At 41.0% G+C, this 18,759-nt stretch overlaps 1 protein-coding gene across 2 annotated transcripts in view; it reads left to right on the top strand.

Moving 5' to 3' along the window:
• LOC118397731 (KH domain-containing, RNA-binding, signal transduction-associated protein 3-like) overlaps nucleotides 1-18,759 on the top strand; it is a 236,990-nt gene that overhangs the window by 208,237 nt on the left and 9,994 nt on the right. For both annotated transcript variants that reach the window (XM_052470270.1, XM_052470269.1), the window contains exon 7: nucleotides 3,273-3,355. In XM_052470270.1, the coding sequence (XP_052326230.1) occupies nucleotides 3,273-3,355 (83 nt within the window). The remainder of the gene's footprint in view (nucleotides 1-3,272; nucleotides 3,356-18,759) is intronic.

Here is an 18,759-nt window from a genome sequence, read left to right as displayed (position 1 = left end):
TAAGGTCCCTCAGTCGAACAGTGAATTTCAAACACAGGTGCAACCACAAAGACCAGGGAGGCTTTCCAATGCCTCACAAAGAAGGGCACCTATTGGTAGATGGGTAAAAAAAAAAAAAAAAAACAGACATTGAATATCCGTTTGAGAATGGTAAAGTAATTAATTACACTTTGGATGATGTATCAATACACCCAGTCACTGCAAAGATAAAGGCGTCCTTCCTAGCTCAGTTGCCAGAGAGGAAGGAAACCGCTCAGGAATTTCACAATGAAGCCAACACAGTTGCAGAGTTGAATGGCTGTGATAGGAGAAAACGGAGGATGGATCAACAACACAACATCGTAGTTACACCACAATATTAACCTGATTGACAAAGTGTAAATAAGGAAGCCTGTATAGAATAAATATATTCCAAAACATGCATCCTGTTGGCAACAAGGTATTAAAGTAATACTGCAAAAATGTGGTAAAGCAATTCACTTTTTGTCCTGAGTACAAAGTGTTATGTTTGGGGCAAATCCAATACAACACATTACTGAGTACCACTCTCCATATTTTCAAGCATAGTGGTGGCAGCATCATGTTATAGGTATGCAGGTATGCAGAACAAATGAATATGATGGTAAACCCCAGGGAGTTCTTTCAGAACAGGGCAGAATGTTTCAGGAAACAGTGCTTTGACATTTGAAGAGTATGTCAGCTAGCAAGGCATTGTTGTCCTTTTATAACAGGTGACGATCAGCAGAAATAAGGGAGTACTAACTAACTCTCATAGAAGTAGATGTAACTTTCTCTTTCAAACAATCCCCTGGCCTTGTACACAGCAAATAGCTAACATTCGCCAAAGCAAACTAGCTACTGATAGTGCATCCCAGTAACAGTACAGATGAAGATGAAAAATGACCAGGCCTACTGTATATCTTACTGTAGAAATTATTGTTGAAAACTAGTCTAGCTTGGAACTGTTGAGGTTAAAATACAATTGTTATTCAGAACTGGAATTAACTGATTGGAGCAAGATGCTTTTTGAGTCAAACACATAACACGTAAAAAAAATCTCTCTAAGCAATTGTATTAGTTTACAATTATATACAGTAATTTCCCATTTTTTTCATACAATATAGCTCGGTATTTTAATGAATTATACAAATTTAATAAAATACAAATAAACAATAAATATTTGTCTCTCTGAAATGAAACCATCAAGTGAAAGATTTTGTATATTTTTTTTGTCATTGAACAACCTCATGCCACGATTAGATAATGAAAAAAAAACAATATCTTTCATAATTTCTTTAAACAATAAAATCTAATTTACAAACATTTCTAAAAATGGATATATAGCATTTTGGAATGAAACTCTTCAAATATGATTCATATGATATATTATATACAGTGCCAGACAAAAGTTTGGACACAGCTACTCATTAAAGGGTTTTTCTTTATGTACTATTTTACTATTTATGCCAAGAGTGTGCAAAGCTGTCATCAAGACAAAGGGTGGCTACTTTGAAAAATCACAAATATAAAATATATTTAGATTTGTTTAACACTTTTTTGGTTACTACATGATTCCATATGTGTTGTTTCATAGTAGTGTTGTTTTCACTATTATTCTACAATGTATAAAATAGTAAAAAAAAAAAAAAAAAAACTTTTAATGAGTAGGCACTGTATGTCCAAACTTTTGACTGGTACTATAGGTATTTAGCATATTGACGTGACAGCCAAACATTGTATCATGACTTTACAGTCCATAATACATAATCCACCAACAAAGCGAAATGACAGTTGAAAGTTGATGATCAGATTTACACACCATGATCTAACATGATAATATTAATGTTGTTACTGTGGTGATTACAAAACCAGAGGCCAGGGAACTCTATTTGTAACAGTGTGCCTCTCAATTGGCACCCTATATAGTGCACTACTTTGGAAGGAATAGGGCGCCACTTGGGATGCATACAGATTTACACAACCACAGCACCAGCCCAACTTTGATTAACTTCATTTTCCCCCGTCATACACAGTTAGTTTGTTAGCTTCCTCAGGATTAAAGATAAAAGAGTGGATCCAAATGGTGGCGTCTGGCAGAAGCATGTTTCTAATCAGGCATTAGAGGCCTTCATAATAACACGGAGATGAGTATGTTGTCTCTCTCTCTCACTGTAATTCTCACAGTTTGTGCATGCAAATCACCCAGATGGAATTAGTGGTGGAGTGTTGGGGGTGAGGGGGATGAGCGATGTGTCACGAGGGGTCGACATCTTTGTGAAACATAATTCCCATTTATCCTAAATTAGGACGGGTGCGGCTCTGCGCCCCTTTGATGTTCCACTAGGCAGGGGGTTAGGGGACTGGAGGGGGTGGGGGGTGGGGGGTGGGGAAGAGGGGGAGGAGTGGGGAGGAGAGGGGATATTGCTGGAGCTCAGGCAGATGTTTCAAGCTCCTCTTGAGAGATGGTGATGAAATGGACTCGGGGCATGAGGAGATACATCTGGCTGTTGCACACACACACACACACACATGCACACACACACACAGTACCAGTCAAAATTAGTTTAACACTTTTTTTGGTTACTACATGATTCCATATGTGTTATTTTATAGTTTGTTTGTCTTCACTATTATTCTACAATGTAGAAAATAGTAAAAATAAAGAAAAGCCCTGGAATGAGTACCTGCGTCTAAACTTTAGACTGGTACTGTATGTGGCGCAATGGTACACAACCTATTCTACTAATATACTCCCAATCGAGAAATAATGTGTGCATTTAAGATCAGTAAATATTTTCGAGGTCAGAGTAGTTGGAAGACAGTAGACATGTGTGAGATGGTGTCTTCAGATACACGACAGTTAACGTATGCATAAAATAAACATTTACACATTGAAATCGTTAGATTTTCTGAATGCATTTTGGAGCATCTGTGCTGATCTTTAAGTGATTACAGCAGCATCCAATTGTCGTGGATGATCAGTTGGGGAACAAGTCACATTTAGGGATCAGAAGAATTGCTTTTGACGCACTTCCAGGAATTAACAGAGGTACAATAAAGGAATTAGCCGAGGTGTAAAAAAAAAAGGGTTGATGAATAGTATAGTTCTAAAGGAGACAACTATAGATAGAAACAAACTATGTTATGACCAACTGACATGGATGGACTTAGTGACCTGGACTGACCAGTCCCATGGCAGAGCGCAGAAAAAAACATTGTGGTGATGTTTCTAAATGTTCTTTATGTATTTTATCCTCTCTTTCTATCTCCAGGAATATGATGATGGATACGGGACAGCTTACGATGACCAGGGTTATGACTCCTACGACAACAGTTACAGCAATCAAGGACAGAAGTAAGAGTTCATTTCCTGTTTCACACGTGTCCTTATCCTCACCCCTGTTTTAGCAAGACAATACTGTAGTGTCTATTATTGGTGTTCATTAGTTAAATAGGGGGGGAACGGATGCTTGAGTGGGCAAATCAAGTGGACCCTATTAGGATTTTGTCTGACTAAAAAATACATGAAGGTTGTCCGAGATTGTCGGCAGGATGTTGCATCAATGCTTTACATCAGCTTAGCATGTTAGCACGCTATTTCTCCATTAGCAGCATGTGAACAAGAGGTCTCCGTGAATCTACCTGAACCCGGTACCCGGAGGTCCGACCCGATCTGTGTGAAAATATGTTAAATACCAACCGGATCTGAAATTATATTTGAAGAGTTAGTTCCTAAACAACAGAAACACACATTTCCATGTTATTATCTTACATTATTGTCAGGGGGTCCCATTTCCTCAAACCAAATGTGTCACTATAATTTTGTGACAAAACGACATATTCACTTCATGAATACCAGCCACTGTGCACTTCAGGTGAAATAAGCTATATGCCTACTTGTTATGGAAGAGGAGGAGGACACAGTGGATAATGATAGCCTAGGCTGTATAAAGTGCAAGAAATATATAAACAGGGAAATTGTCTGTAATCTCCTCATTTATGCACATTGTGGATACAGGGGGGAAAAGGTTGCCCATAATATCAAGTTCTGAGCTACTTAATTTAATTGTTTAATTGATTCAATTTACTTGTTTATTCAGTCAGGCTTTTTTTCATTTGTTAGGCTTGGCCTATTTAGTATATTATTTAGCTATTTTATCATTATTTTTTATATTTAAAATAACAGTTTGTTAATTAATGTTGAATGTGTGATATAAGAAAGGTGACCCATTCATGCTCTCGTTTCCTAGCTTTCATTCAAAGATAATTACTACTACTGCAGAGTTGCCAACACATTCTTCTGGTCGTTTTTAGAAAATAGCATTTTTGACCATTTAATCTGCTCATGCAGTGTGTGAATGTGTGTTTGCATTAGACTGATAGCCATAGGCTTATCTGCAGAAAATGATGTAGCCGAATGTTGAAAGGCTGCCGATGTATACATAGTGTAAGGCATGGATAGGTATAAGAGATATCAGGACATCTTCACTCTTCACAGAGTGACATGGATGACTTTTCTATCAAACCGGCATCCAAACCAATCTCAGGCTGTGTAGGCTAATTCTGTAGGCTTGAATGAAATCTGCATTTAATTTAGAAAACAAAATATTAGGCTATTATAATTAGTTAGACCTGTGTTATAGAAAAAGCCTACTAAAATGTGTCTAACACTGTCTAACACACAGCACTCTCTGACTACTTAGCGTCCTAAAATCACCATAAAAAATCCTCTATACTCAAAAACATGGTCAACAGAAACAAAATTAACCTACACCTACATATCCCAATTGTTGGAAATGACATGGGAAGGCAAATGGGAGACTCCATCCTTTCCTAGTTTATTCAAAATGTATTTTTAATTCGAAGCTTTTTGGTCAAGCTTGCTATAGCCTACCTTTAGTCTAAATCAATGTTTATCAAAACAGTTAAGTAAGCTATATTGTAATTTTATTTTATTTTTTAAATGTGATTTTACTAGACAAGTCAGTTAAGAACACATTCTTATTTTCAATGGCGGCCTAGGAACAGTGGTTCAGGGGCAGAATGACAGATTTGTACCTTGTCAGCTCGGAGATTCAGTAAAATAATTTGTAACTCTCAGGCTGGCATGCTATGATCATCACAAAAAAATCCTCCTACTCAAATATTTAGTCAACAGAAATAAGGAAAACATTTCTGAAAACCTGCTAATGTTCTCCATCTAACTATAGGGATGTAATTATGAAAATACTAAGCTGTAGACCACAGATAAATTATTTTAGATACAACGAAAATGCACGTTAAAGTTCAGCAGACAAGTATGTCGATAATGCTCCATTTTGGGCAATCAAGCAAAATCTTTTTTCTTTCAGATCCATTGCGTCAGATACAGACCTGACCCAATTTGAATCCGATTCTCTCTCAACTCTGACATGTTTTGGGACGGGTCTGGTCCACCTCGGATCCAAATCGGATCAAATAAAAACAGTATATATTTTTTAACGTCTGGAGCCTGTCATGGTCGGGTAGGAATTTCACATATCCAATTCGGATCGGATCTCAATTTCGGGACCCGAGAAGACCTTTAATGTGAACCATGTCAGATTAGCATGTTAGCACGCTAGTTATTCATTAGCCTGTGTAGCGGGAGTGAGACATACAGGTGTGAATGGTGACAGTAGCTGGTTAACAATCAGAAACATGAAATGGACTCGGGGCATGAGGAGACACACACACACACACACACACACACACACACACACACACACACACACACAGAGAGAGAGCTGCGTGGAGCAGTGGTGCATCCACTTTTCTCCTATGTTCACAATTGAGAAATAATGTCATTTCAGTACAGTAAATATTTTCGGTTTTCGAATCGTTTGAAAGACCGTAGAAATACAGTGCCTTGCGAAAGTATTCGGCCCCCTTGAACTTTGCAACCTTTTGCCACATTTCAGGCTTCAAACATAAATATATAAAACTGTATTCTTTTTGTGAAGAATCAACAACAAGTGGGACACAATCATGAAGTGGAACGACATTTATTGGATATTTCAAACTTTTTTAACAAATCAAAAACTGAAAAATTGGGCGTGCAAAAGTATTCAGCCCCTTTACTTTCAGTGCAGCAAACTCTCTCCAGAAGTTCAGTGAGGATCTCTGAATGATCCAATGTTGACCTAAATGACTAATAATAAATACAATCCACCTGTGTGTAATCAAGTCTCCGTATAAATGCACCTGCACTGTGATAGTCTCAGAGGTCCGTTAAAAGCGCAGAGAGCATCATGAAGAACAAGGAACACACCAGGCAGGTCCGAGATACTGTTGTGAAGAAGTTTAAAGCCGGATTTGGATACAAAAAGATTTCCCAAGCTTTAAACATCCCAAGGAGCACTGTGCAAGCGATAATATTGAAATGGAAGGAGTATCAAACCACTGCAAATCTACCAAGACCTGGCCGTCCCTCTAAACTTTCAGCTCATACAAGGAGAAGACTGATCCGAGATGCAGCCAAGAGGCCCATGATCACTCTGGATGAACTGCAGAGATCTACAGCTGAGGTGGGAGACTCTGTCCATAGGACAACAAGCAGTCGTATATATTGCACAAATCTGGCCTTTATGGAAGAGTGGCAAGAAGAAAGCCATTTCTTAAAGATATCCATAAAAAGTGTTGTTTAAAGTTTGCCACAAGCCACCTGGGAGACACTCCAAACATGTGGAAGAAGGTGCTCTGGTCAGATGAAACCAAAATTGAACTTTTTGGCAACAATGTAAAACGTTATGTTTGGCGTAAAAGCAACACAGCTCAACACCCTGAACACACCATCCTCACTGTCAAACATGGTGGTGGCAGCATCATGGTTTGGGCCTGCTTTTCTTCAGCAGGGACAGGGAAGATGGTTAAAATTGATGGGAAGATGGATGGAGCCAAATACAGGAGCATTCTGGAAGAAAACCTGATGGAGTCTGCAAAAGACCTGAGACTGGGACGGAGATTTGTCTTCCAACAAGACAATGATCCAAAACATAAAGCAAAATCTAAAATGGAATGGTTCAAAAATAAACATATTGTAATGAATTTCCTCCTCTTCTTCCGAAGAGGAGAGGCAAAACGGATCAGAGGACCAATACGCGGCGTGGTAATTGTCCATGGTTCTTTTAATACGTTAAGGTACACATGAACAACTGACTACAAAAAAAACAAGAAATGTGAAAACTCAAAACAGTCCTATCTGGTGCAAAGACAGAGACAGGAACAATCACCCACAAACACACAGTGAAACCCAGGCTACCTAAGTATGATTCTCAATCAGAGACAACTAATGACACCTGCCTCTGATTGAGAACCATACTAGGCCGAAACATAGAAATACCCAAATCATAGAAAAACAAACATAGACTGCCCACCCAACTCACGCCCTGACCATACTAACTAAATACAAAAACACAGGAAATAAAGGTCAGAACGTGACACATATCCAGGTGTTAGAATGGCCAAGTCAAAGTCCAGACCTGAATCCAATCGAGAATCTGTGGAAAGAACTGAAAACTGCTGTTCATAAATGCTCTCCATCCAACCTCACTGAGCTCGAGCTGTTTTGCAAGGAGGAATGGGAAAAATTTCAGTCTCTCGATGTGCAAAACTGATAGAGACATACCCCAAGCAACTTACAGCTGTAATCGCAGCAAAAGGTGGCGCTACAAAGTATTAACTTAAGGGGGCTGAATAATTTTGCACACCCAATTTTTCAGTTTTTGATTTGTTAAAAAAGTTTGAAATATCCAATAAATGTCGTTCCACTTCATGATTGTGTCCCACTTGTTGTTGATTCTTCACAAAAAAATACAGTTTTATATCTTTATGTTTGAAGCCTGAAATGTGACAAAAGGTCGCAAAGTTCAACGGGGCCGAATACTTTCGCAAGGCACTGTATCTATGTGTGGGGTGGTGTCTTCAGATCCATTACTGTTACCTTATGCATAAAATAAACATTTCTGCATGAAATAGTTAGATTTGTAAGGACAGACTAATACATAAATGTGTGTTGGAGCATCTGTGCTATCTTTAATTGATTACAGCAGCATCCAGCTGTCGGTAATGATCGTTTGGGGGAAAAGTCACATTTAGGGATCAGAAGAATTGCTTTTGACATACGTTCAAAACTGAGCGGCGATACAACCATATTTCATAGGAAAAAACTGGTTCATGAATATTTGAGTTCTGAAGGAGAAAGAGACAGTTCTGAATTATAAATAGATAAACATCCACTACGTCATGAGGAACTGAAATGGAATGACCTCTAATAGATTGAACTCTAATGGAACATACGGAGGGGCGATCAGAGAGGCCAGGCATGCACAGGGCATGTCTTAGTGCCAACATAGAAGACAGCGTTTGGGGGCTCAGAATGAAATTGATGGCAAACAAACTACTGTATCTTCTCATTCTGATGTCCTGTCAAAAGCATTTTAACCATAATGCCATAGCTTGACTAATACTAGTGGATCCCTTGTGCTAATATTTTTTTAGCCTATTTTCCATGTCAGCCATTGTTGCCTCATGAAGCCTAAATGGCTGTTTAGTTGTTTGGCTCTAGACAACAGCAACAGAAGACCCTGCAGCTGTTTGGTGTCCTATAGCTCTATGCAATAGAAACCATCGGTTGGAACCGGTTCAGGGAACAGAACCAACATTTTTTGAAGAACAGAATCAGAACCGGGAAAAAAAGTGATCTACACTGTTCCGGAACAGAACCGTTATTTTACTTTTTAATTTTTTATTATTACATTATTTTACATACCGGGTATTTTTTTTATTACTCCCACAAAAATGTAACAACGTGCTTATGCAAAGCCACTCAGAAACGTATTCCAGTGTCTGCCTGCCAGCTGAAAATCTTTGTTAGTGTGTGTGCATGTGTAGGCTAACTGCCCCTTCCCCTCCGAAGCTTAGGCTACCTACTGATGCTTCAAGTGTGATTCAGAAATTAAGAACAAGTATTTTTTATTAGAGAAGAATGGATTACATTTTTCAATGCTAGTTAGATACTATAAATAACATTTTTCCCATTGGATTTATTAACTACTGTCACGCCCTGACCTTAGTTATCTTTGTTTTATTTATTATGTTGGTTAGGTCAGGGTGTGATGAGGGTGATATATGTGTTTTTTTCCTGTCTAGGGTTTTTGTATGTTTATGGGTTTTACCCAGTCTAGGTGTTTTTATGTCTATGGTTGCCTAGATTGCTTCTCAATCAGAGGCAGCTGTTTATCTTTGTCTCTGATTGGGGACCATATTTAGGTAGCCATATGCCTGGGATAGTTTGTGGGTTATTGTCTATGTATGTTGCCTGTTTCAGCACTCGTGTTATACAGCGTCACGTCCGTTTTGGTTAGTTTGTTTCAGTGTTCTTCCTTTAATAAAGAGGAATGTATTCTCATCACGCTGCGCCTTGGTCTCCTCGTTACAACGAATGTGACAACTACAAAAAGATAAAACGTCTTTTTATTTTAGTTCTGGTGACGCTCTGCACACACAAGCTTGTTAGCTAGTTAGCTAGCTCTGGTGCAACGTTAAGCCAACCCTCTGAAGTTCAAAGACATTAAAATCGCCTCTTCTCCATACAAATAATTCTGTGGGCCTAATTAAGATAATAAGATGCCCAGTGCTTCAATGTCAAGCCTTCTCCTTCTCCCTCTCTCGATCTCTCCCAACCGGAATCATTTCTGTCATATCTCGCACCCTACACTTGCCTGTCCAATACATGTAAACATCCGTAGCCTGCTCCATAGCAAGCTGTTCTAAATGTACAAAAAAAATCATTTAAAGAGGAACAGAAAGGAACAATATAAACCGTTTTTGGGGGTTGAAACGGTTCAGAACTTTATTTTGCTGGTCGTAACAGTAGAAGGGAACAAAACAAATATTGGTTCTGTTCAGAACGAAACGCTTGGGAAATAATTTAGGTTCCCACCCCTGATAGAAAAAGAAGACCCTACAACTAAATGTACAGAATTGATTTTCTCATATCAAGGGAGCGATCGTGATTACTTTCACCATGTCACTTAAGGTCAAAGGACACTCTTTTATCGGTCCTGCATCTGGGATGCGTCCCAATTGGCACCATATTCCACATATAGCGCACTACTTTTGACTCTCTCTGGTCAAAAGTAGCACACTAAATTTAGAATTGGGCACCATTTGGGAAGCATCCCTACTGCTGTCACACCATCTTCCCACCTCTCCTCTATTCTGTATTTTCTGCGTGCATGGGCAGTTTCAAAGAGGGCCTGATTGTTGCTGCACTTAAGATGTCAAAAATTGCATTAGAGGCAGCTATGTGTGGTGGTGGGGGGGAGAAAGAAAAAATAACATATTAGACTGTCCCCTGCTTTGTGAGGAGGCATGGTTGATGTTTTCTTTTGTGTCGGTGTCAGGATATATGTCGCCCAGGCCAGGCGGCATCCATCTCTCACACACTCTCTGTTAGGGCTAAAGTATCTGCTTCTCTCTCTCCCCCTTTCTCTTTCTCACCCCTCTATGCAGTTCCTCAGAGACTGAGGGGTACATATTAAAGCCTCCCTGCCTCTTAGAACCCTGGTGTCTATTTGCAGCCATTTGTTTTAAAAGGAGCCTGGTGAATAATCACAGAGGCTTAAGGCAGAAGGAAAAATGGAGTCCATCATGTAGAGGCTGGGTGGATTATGTGTGTGTGCATGTTCTGCCCAGAGGCCTGATGCTAGACTCAAAGAGATTCTGAGATCTATTTTCTGGCTAGAGATGGGTGTGAGTCCCAAATGGCACCATATTCCTTTTATAGTGCACTACTTTTGACCAGGGTCCATAGGGCTCTTGTCAAAAGTAGTGCATTACAAAAGTAGTACACTATATGGAATAGGGTGCCGTTTTAGATGCACCCATGGGCTGACTAATGGGCCTCCATACTTTACATCATCTTCCTCCTGAGGCACACTATTCTGTTTATTTACATATCTTTGTTGACTTATTTCTTTATACGTCTCAGAACTGGCTCAAGAGTATTTATTTTTATTTTGAGCTTTGATTGTTTATCATGTACACGATACAAGCAAAGATCTCTTGTAATTTCTTAGAACACTGCAACCAGTCTGCTCTATATACATTTACATTTACATTTAAGTCATTTAGCAGACGCTCTTATCCAGAGCGACTTACATATACACTCAGGATGACTATTGACTCTCAGTGGGTATAAATGAATATGTACAGTACAGTACCCTCCTTGCTTTCTGAACACACTAGTCATCTTTTTAGTTCCTCATAAACCAATTATTATTTTTCATAAAAAGTAAACCCTATTTCATAGGACAGTTGATTATGAAGAGATATTGTTAACCAGACGAGACCCTTTGATTTCTTCTTTCATCTGTAGAGGAAAAGCATCATAGACGCTAGCAGCCCTTAACAATGCATGGGGATGATACCCTGTAGCATAGCGCAAAGATATCAAGGTACTGTATACACGGAGTACACCAAACATTAAGAACACCTTCCTAATATTGAGATGCACCCCCTCCCCCGTTTGTCCCCAGAACCACCACAATTGTGGAAAAACCAACTGTAGCAGCGTTGAAGTTCTTGACACAAACCGGTGCGCCTGGCACCTACTACCATACCCCGTTCAAAGGCACCTAAATATTTTGTCTTGCCCATTCACCCTCTGAATGGCACACATACACAATCCCAGTCTCAATTGTCTGAAGGCTTAAAAATCCTTCTTTAACATGTCTCCTCCCCTTCATCTACACTGATTGAGGTGGATTTAACAAGTGACATCAATAAGAGATCATAGCTTTCACCTGGATTCACCTGGTCAATCTATGTCATGGAAAGAGCAGGTGCTCCTAATGTTTTGTACACTCAGTGTATGTACATATGAATATTTTAATATACTATAACATAGTTATCCTACTACATCTAACAGCAGGCAATTAAATTGAAAGGACATCTGAACATGAACCATTTTCGCACTTTCGACTTGTTTTCTAAAGCATTAATTTCCCACACTACAGAGCCAGCGTGTACAGTTCAACCAACACTGCAGTGCATCGTGCATACGGTACAGCACATTTCCTTTTTAAGGTCATACAATTTAGATCTGTTGATGAACAAAAAGGTGCAGCCCTGTTTTAGCCCGGAGCCCAAACTCAGCCTGAGCAGGTCAGAGCGGTAGCAGGGCTGGAGCAGCGAAGGGCCCAAGGGAGTGTTAGACTGGATCCATGGACAAGACGTCTCCCTAACAATGTCTCACAGAGCCTGAGGAGCTCAAAGCACAGCCACCATGTTAGATCCCTGGCTGGGTGGCAGGAAGGCAGGCAGGCAGGACTTCACTAGCTGCAGGATAACAAGCAGAGATTTTTACGACCATTGGTTTCTCCAGTGTCTCCAGTATGATATCAGCCCTATGCCTGGTGGGAAACTGGGCAGCGATTCTGGACAGTTTGTTTTGGGAATATGTGACACAGTATGTCTATTATACAGTAGAGATGATTGAGATGGACATATTATTCCTACTAAATACAAGACATGCAACCTGTTTTCAAATCGTTATTGCTGATAATAGCCTAAACATTTAAAAAAAAAAATCATATTTAGTCAACATGAATGTAGTAGATTCACGTTCAAAGGAAAAAATGAACAGTTCACAACCTTGAAACATGACACTGTTACCGGTTCTTCTCAACTTGGAGACATTTGCATATTTCAGAAGACAGGGAAAGCCTTCGGGAACATTTTGGAACGCCAGATCAGCATGACATCCATGGCAGCTTCAGGTTCAGCACAAGAGCAGTCAATCTGTATGAGCTCCATCATAGCCTCTTTCTACAGCATTTAATACACTAACCCAAATCAAATCATCAAATCAAGCTTTATTTATGCAGCACATTTCAGACATGGAATGGAACGCAATAATAAAAAACTATGAAAATAAAAGCTGAAATATTTACTGCACAACAAACATAAGATAGAAAATAAAATAACGACAAAATGGAATGACTTAAAAGCACCCTAAGGAAAAGCTAAGCTTAAAAATATGCGTTTTAAGACCACTTTTAAATATGTCCACAGTTTTGGCCCTCCCTCAGGTTCCCTGGCAGGCTATTCCAAAGGCTGATGGCATAATAACTAAAGGCTGTCTCTCCATGCCTCTTGGTCCTAGGCTTTGGGATAGTTAAAAGGCCAGGGCCAGAGGTCCTGAGGGACCTACTGTGTACATAACTTAAAATCATGTCTGATATGGGAGCACAATCGTTGATCGACCCAACACAACCTAATTATTAAAACACTGGCAAAGGGCTAAGTCTCTGGAGAGTTAACTGAAGGTAGGTAGGTAGGTAGGTAGGTAGGTAGGTAGGTAGGTAGGTAGGTAGGTAGGTAGGTAGGTAGGTGGGTGGGTGGGTATTATTAAGCAGGTGGAAGGTCAGATAAATAGAGAGACTGGGGGAGAATCAGTTTCATTGATAGGAAGTGATCTCCCTGTAGGTAAATGAGGAGAATCACTTTCATTGTGTTAGTGATAGGAGGTGTTCTGCCTGTAGGTAAATGAGGAGAATCACTTTCATTGTGTTAGCGATAGGAGGTGATCTCCCTGTATGTAAATGAGGAGAATCACTTTCATTGTGTTAGTGATAGGAGGTGATCTCCCTGTATGTAAATGAGGAGAATGACAGGTGTTGCTCTGTATTGCGACTGCTGGACGCTGGGTGAGGTCATCCAGAGGATGGACACTCACACAGGTCGGTTTGGATCAGAGTGTTATTTCATTCCTGACACCTATAAGACTACAGTGGCCCCTCGCATCTTCCCTTTCCCGTCCCTTTCGGCTGAATACCGACCCTGGGCCGTCAGGCTGCTCCCAGAGGGCCGTGGTTACAGGGAGGAGGGCCGCGGTTACAGGGGTAGCTGTGACAGTGTTTTAAAGGGCAGACACATCCCCTAGGAACAGCTGTAAAACTCAATTCAAGAGACAAGCGTGGAGGTAAGAGGTAGCACAGAGCACAGGGGACTTGTAGAGATAGCAGCAAAGGGGAGAGCCATGCTGAGGTAAGAGAGTACAGAGGAGAGAACAGTAATGGATGTCCGAATGGCAAGTCTTGGTGGGTCGTCCACCAACAGTATGTGAACAGAAGTACCAATGTAGACCACTAAAGGTGTGGATCAGTTGTTTTTTATTTTTATTTCACCATTATTTCACCAGGTATTCCAGTTACACATGGGATAAACAAACGTGCAGTCAATAACACAACAGAAAAATCTATATACACTGTGTGCAAATGTAGTAAGATTAGGGAGGTAAGGCAATAAATAGGCCGTAGTGGCGAAGTAATTACAATGTATCATTAACACTGGAATTATATATGTGCAGATGATGATGTGCAAGTAGAGATACTGGGGTGCAAAAGAGCAAAAAAACAAAACAATATGGGGATGAGGTAGTTGGGTGGGCTATTTACAGCTGATACTTATAGTTAATGAGGGAGATATAAGTCTCCAGCGTCAGAGACTACAGGTCGCAGTAGTGGGGCTTTAGGGGCTTTAGTGGCAAAACGGATGGCACTGTGATAGACTACATCCTATTTGCTGAGTAGAGTGTTGGAGGCTATTTTGTAAATGCCAAAGTCAAGGATTGGTAGGATAGTCAGTTTTACGAGGGTATGTTTGGCAGCATGAGTGAAGGAGTCTTTGTTGCGAAATAGGAAGCCGATTCTAGACTTAATTTTGGATTGGAGATGCTTAATGTGATTCTGGAAGGAGAGTTTACAGTCTAACCAGACACATAGGTAATGGTAGTTGTCCACATATTCTAAGTCAGAACCATCCAGAGTAGTGATGCTAGTCGGGCAGGCGGGTGCGGACAGCGATCGTTGAAGAGCATGCATTTAATTATACTAGCATTTAAGAGCAGTTGGAGGCCACGGAAGGAGTGTTGAGGAGTGTAGAATCACCAGCAGCAAGAACGACATCATTGATGTATACAGAGAAAAGAGCCGGCCCAACAATTGAATGCGTGGCACACCCATAGACACAGCCAGAGGTCTGGACAATAGGCCCTCCGATTTGACACACTGAACTCTATCTGAGAAGTAGTTGGTGAACCAGGCAAGGCAGTCATTTGTGAAAGCAAGGTCGGTTTGGATCAGAGTGTTATTTCATTTCTTATTTCATTGAGTCTTCCGATAAGAATGCAGTGATTAACAGAGTCGAAAGCCTTGGCCAGGTCGATGAAGACGGCTGCACAGTACTGTCTTTTATCGATGGCGGTTATGATATCGTTTAGGACCTTGATTGAGCGTGGCTGAGGTGCACCCATGACCAGCTCGGAAACTAGATTGCATAGCGGAGAAGGTACGATGGAATCCAAAATGGTCGGTGATCTGTTTGTTAACTTGGCTTTCGAAGACTTTAGAAAGGCAGGGCAGGATGGATATAGGTGTGTAACAGTTTGGGTCTAGAGTGTCTCCCCCTTTGAAGATGGGGATGACTGCAGCAGCTTTCCAATCTTTAGGGATCTCAGACAATACGAAAGAGAGGTTGAACAGGCTGGTAATACGCGTTGCAACATTTGTGGAGGATAATTTTAGAAAGAGAGGGTACAGATTGTCTAGCCCAGCTGATTTGTAGGGGTCCTGACTTTGCAGCTCTTTCAGAACATCAGCTATCTGGATTTGGGTGAAGGAGAATGGGGGGGATCTTGAGCAAGTTGCAGAGCTGTTGTTTGGGGTAGGGGTAGCCAGCTGGAATGCATGGCCGGCCGTTGAAAAATGCTCATTGAAATTCTCGATTATCGTAGATTTATCGGTGGGGACAGTGTTTCCTAGCCTTACTGCAGTGGGCAGCTGGGAGGAGGTGCTCTTATTCTCCATGGACTCCACAGTGTCCCAAAACTTTTTGGAATGAATGCTGCAGGATGCAAATTTCTGTTTCAAAAAGCTAGCCTTTGGTTTCCTAACTGACTCTGTATATTGGTTCTTGACTTCCATGAAAATTTGCATATCGCGGGGGCTATTCGATCCTAATGCAGTACGCCGCAGGGCATTTTTGTGCTGGTCAAGGGCAGTCAAGTGAACCAGGGGCTATATCTGTTCTTAGTTCTACATTATCTGAATGAGGTATGCTTATTTAAGATGGTGAGGAAGCACTTTTAAAGAACAACCGGGCATCCTCTACTGACGTGTTGAGGTCTATATCCTTCTAGGATACCCAGGCCAAGTCGATTAGAAAGGCCTGCTCACTGAAGTATTTTAGGGAGCATTTGACAGGAATGAGGGGTGGTCGTTTGACCGCGGACCCATTACGGACGCCGGCAATGAGGCAGTGATCGCTGAGATCCTGGTTGAAGACAGCAGAGGTGTATTTGGAGGGGAAGTTGGCTAGGATGATATCTATGAGGATGCCCATGTTTACAGATTTAGGGTTGTACCTAGTGGGTTCCTTGATAATTTGTGTGAGATTGAGGGCATCTAGCTTAGATTGTAGGATGGCTGGGGTGTTAAGCATATCCCAGTTTAGGTCACTTAACAGTACGAACGCTGAAGATAGATGGGGGGCAATCAATTCACATATGGTGTCCAGGACACAGCTGGGGGCTGAGGGGTGTCTATAACAAGCGGCAACAGTGAGAAACTTATTTCTGGAAAGGTTGATTTTTAAAAGTAGAAGCTCAAACTTTTTGGGCACAGACCTGGATAGTAAAAACAGAACTTTGCAGGCTATCTCTGAAGTAGATTGCAACTCCACCCCCTACGGCAGATCTGTCTTGACAGAAAATGTTGTAGTTGGGGAGGGAAATTTCAGATGTATTTTTTTTTAAATACTGTATATATATTTAACATTTTTAATGAACGACAGAATCCGCTGCAGCCCAATCAGCTGTAACTGCTCAGGGAGTATAAACACAAACACACACATATTCACACACACATACTGTACACACACACATACACACTGAGACAATTTAGTGGTGTGACGAAACATTTAGGAAAACCCATAACAACCGACCAGAGCAAGGCAGAAAGCATTGACACACACTGAGAAACACAACTCATATTCCCGGGTTTGGGGAGGAAGTGATTACATGTCATCAGTTACATGTAATCTGATTACAAAGAACTGTTACTGTAATCGGTTATGTTACCAGCAAACATATTGTAATCAGATTACAGATACAATACCTTCGGAACGCATTCAGACCCCTTGACTTTCCCCACATCCCACCACGGAACAGCCCCACTCCAAAATGGACCAAACAAACAAAACATCATCCGAAAAATACACACACTACCCCATAATGACAAAGCAAAAACAGGTCTTTAGACATCCCCGCAAATGTATTAAAATTAAAACACTGAAATAACTGATTTACATAAGTATTCAGACACTTTGCTATGAAACTCGAAATTGAGCTCAGGTGCATCCTGTTACCATTGATCATCCTTGAGATTTTTCTACAACTTGATTCGAGTCCACCCGTGTTACATTCAATTGATTGGATATGATTTTGAAAGACACACACCTATCTATATAAGGTCCCACATATGACAGTGCATGTCAGAGCAAAAACCAAGCCATGAGGTCGAAGGAATTGTCTGTAGAGCTCTGAGAAAGGATTGTGTCGAGGTACAGATCTTGGGAAGGGTACCAAAAAAACAAAACAACAACGGGTAAATGGAGATGAATGGGTAGAGAGGATCAGTTAGGCACACACAGGACCTGAGTTCGAGGTGCAGTGTTAATGAACAGTCCAGCAGGCATCAGCTGTGTAGCCGAGTGATCATAGCGTCCAATGAGCAGTAACAGGTGAGTCAGGGAGCCGTTCGGTAGTCGCTATTACGCTAGGCAAGCGGGAGACACAGAGGTCAGAAAGCTAGCGGGCCGGGGATAGCAGATTGGTCTTCGGCAACATCGCAACAGAATTGCCTGTTGAAACCAGATCGGATGATTACGTCGGCAACCCAGTCATGATGGATCAGCGGGGCTCTGTTAGCCAACAATAGCCACTAGGTTGCAGCTAGCTAGCTGCAATGATCCAGTGTAATGGTCCAGAGCTTGCGGCAGGTATCCGGTGATGTGGTAGAGAAAGGCAGTCTGATATGCTCTTAGTTTATATTGCGCTGTGCAGACTGGCAGATAATTATCTGAGCTCAAGCTGGCTGGTAACTGAGCTAACGGTGAAGACTGCTAGCATTGGCTAACAATGACTAGTAGCTAGTTTGCTGGCAAGCTCGATGGAGGTTCCAGTTATAAGGTATAAAAAATAGCAGATCTGTACCACATTGGTTGAGGCGGGTTGCAGGAAAGTATATTTAGTTCGTAGATGGAATGTGAGATTAAAATATATACGGGAAAAATGAAAAACAGACTATTTATAGACTATTAACACGGGACAAGACAAACACACGCCGACTGCTACGCCATCTTGGATATAGTTGTGTAAAGTACCTGAGTGGTGCAGCGGTCTAAGGCACTACATCTCAGTGCAACAGGCAACACTACAGTCCCTGGTTCGAATTCAGGCTGAATCACATCCGGCTGTGATTGGGACTCCCATAGGGCGGCGCACAATTGGCCCAGCATCGTCTGTGTTTGGCCAGGGTAGGCCGTCATTGTAAATAAGAATTTGTTCTTAACTGACTTGCTCAGTTCAGCAGAATTGTATGGTTTTCTATCTAAAAACCAGAGGTCATGCAGTTCTCAGATGGGTACTTTGTATAATTACTTTACCTGCATATTTTA

Source organism: Oncorhynchus keta, chromosome 19 (genome assembly GCF_023373465.1).
Source record: "Oncorhynchus keta strain PuntledgeMale-10-30-2019 chromosome 19, Oket_V2, whole genome shotgun sequence".
Lineage (NCBI taxonomy): Eukaryota > Metazoa > Chordata > Actinopteri > Salmoniformes > Salmonidae > Oncorhynchus > Oncorhynchus keta.
The sequence above is the reverse complement of the archived record's forward strand: the minus strand, read 5'-3'. Positions and strand labels throughout refer to the sequence as shown.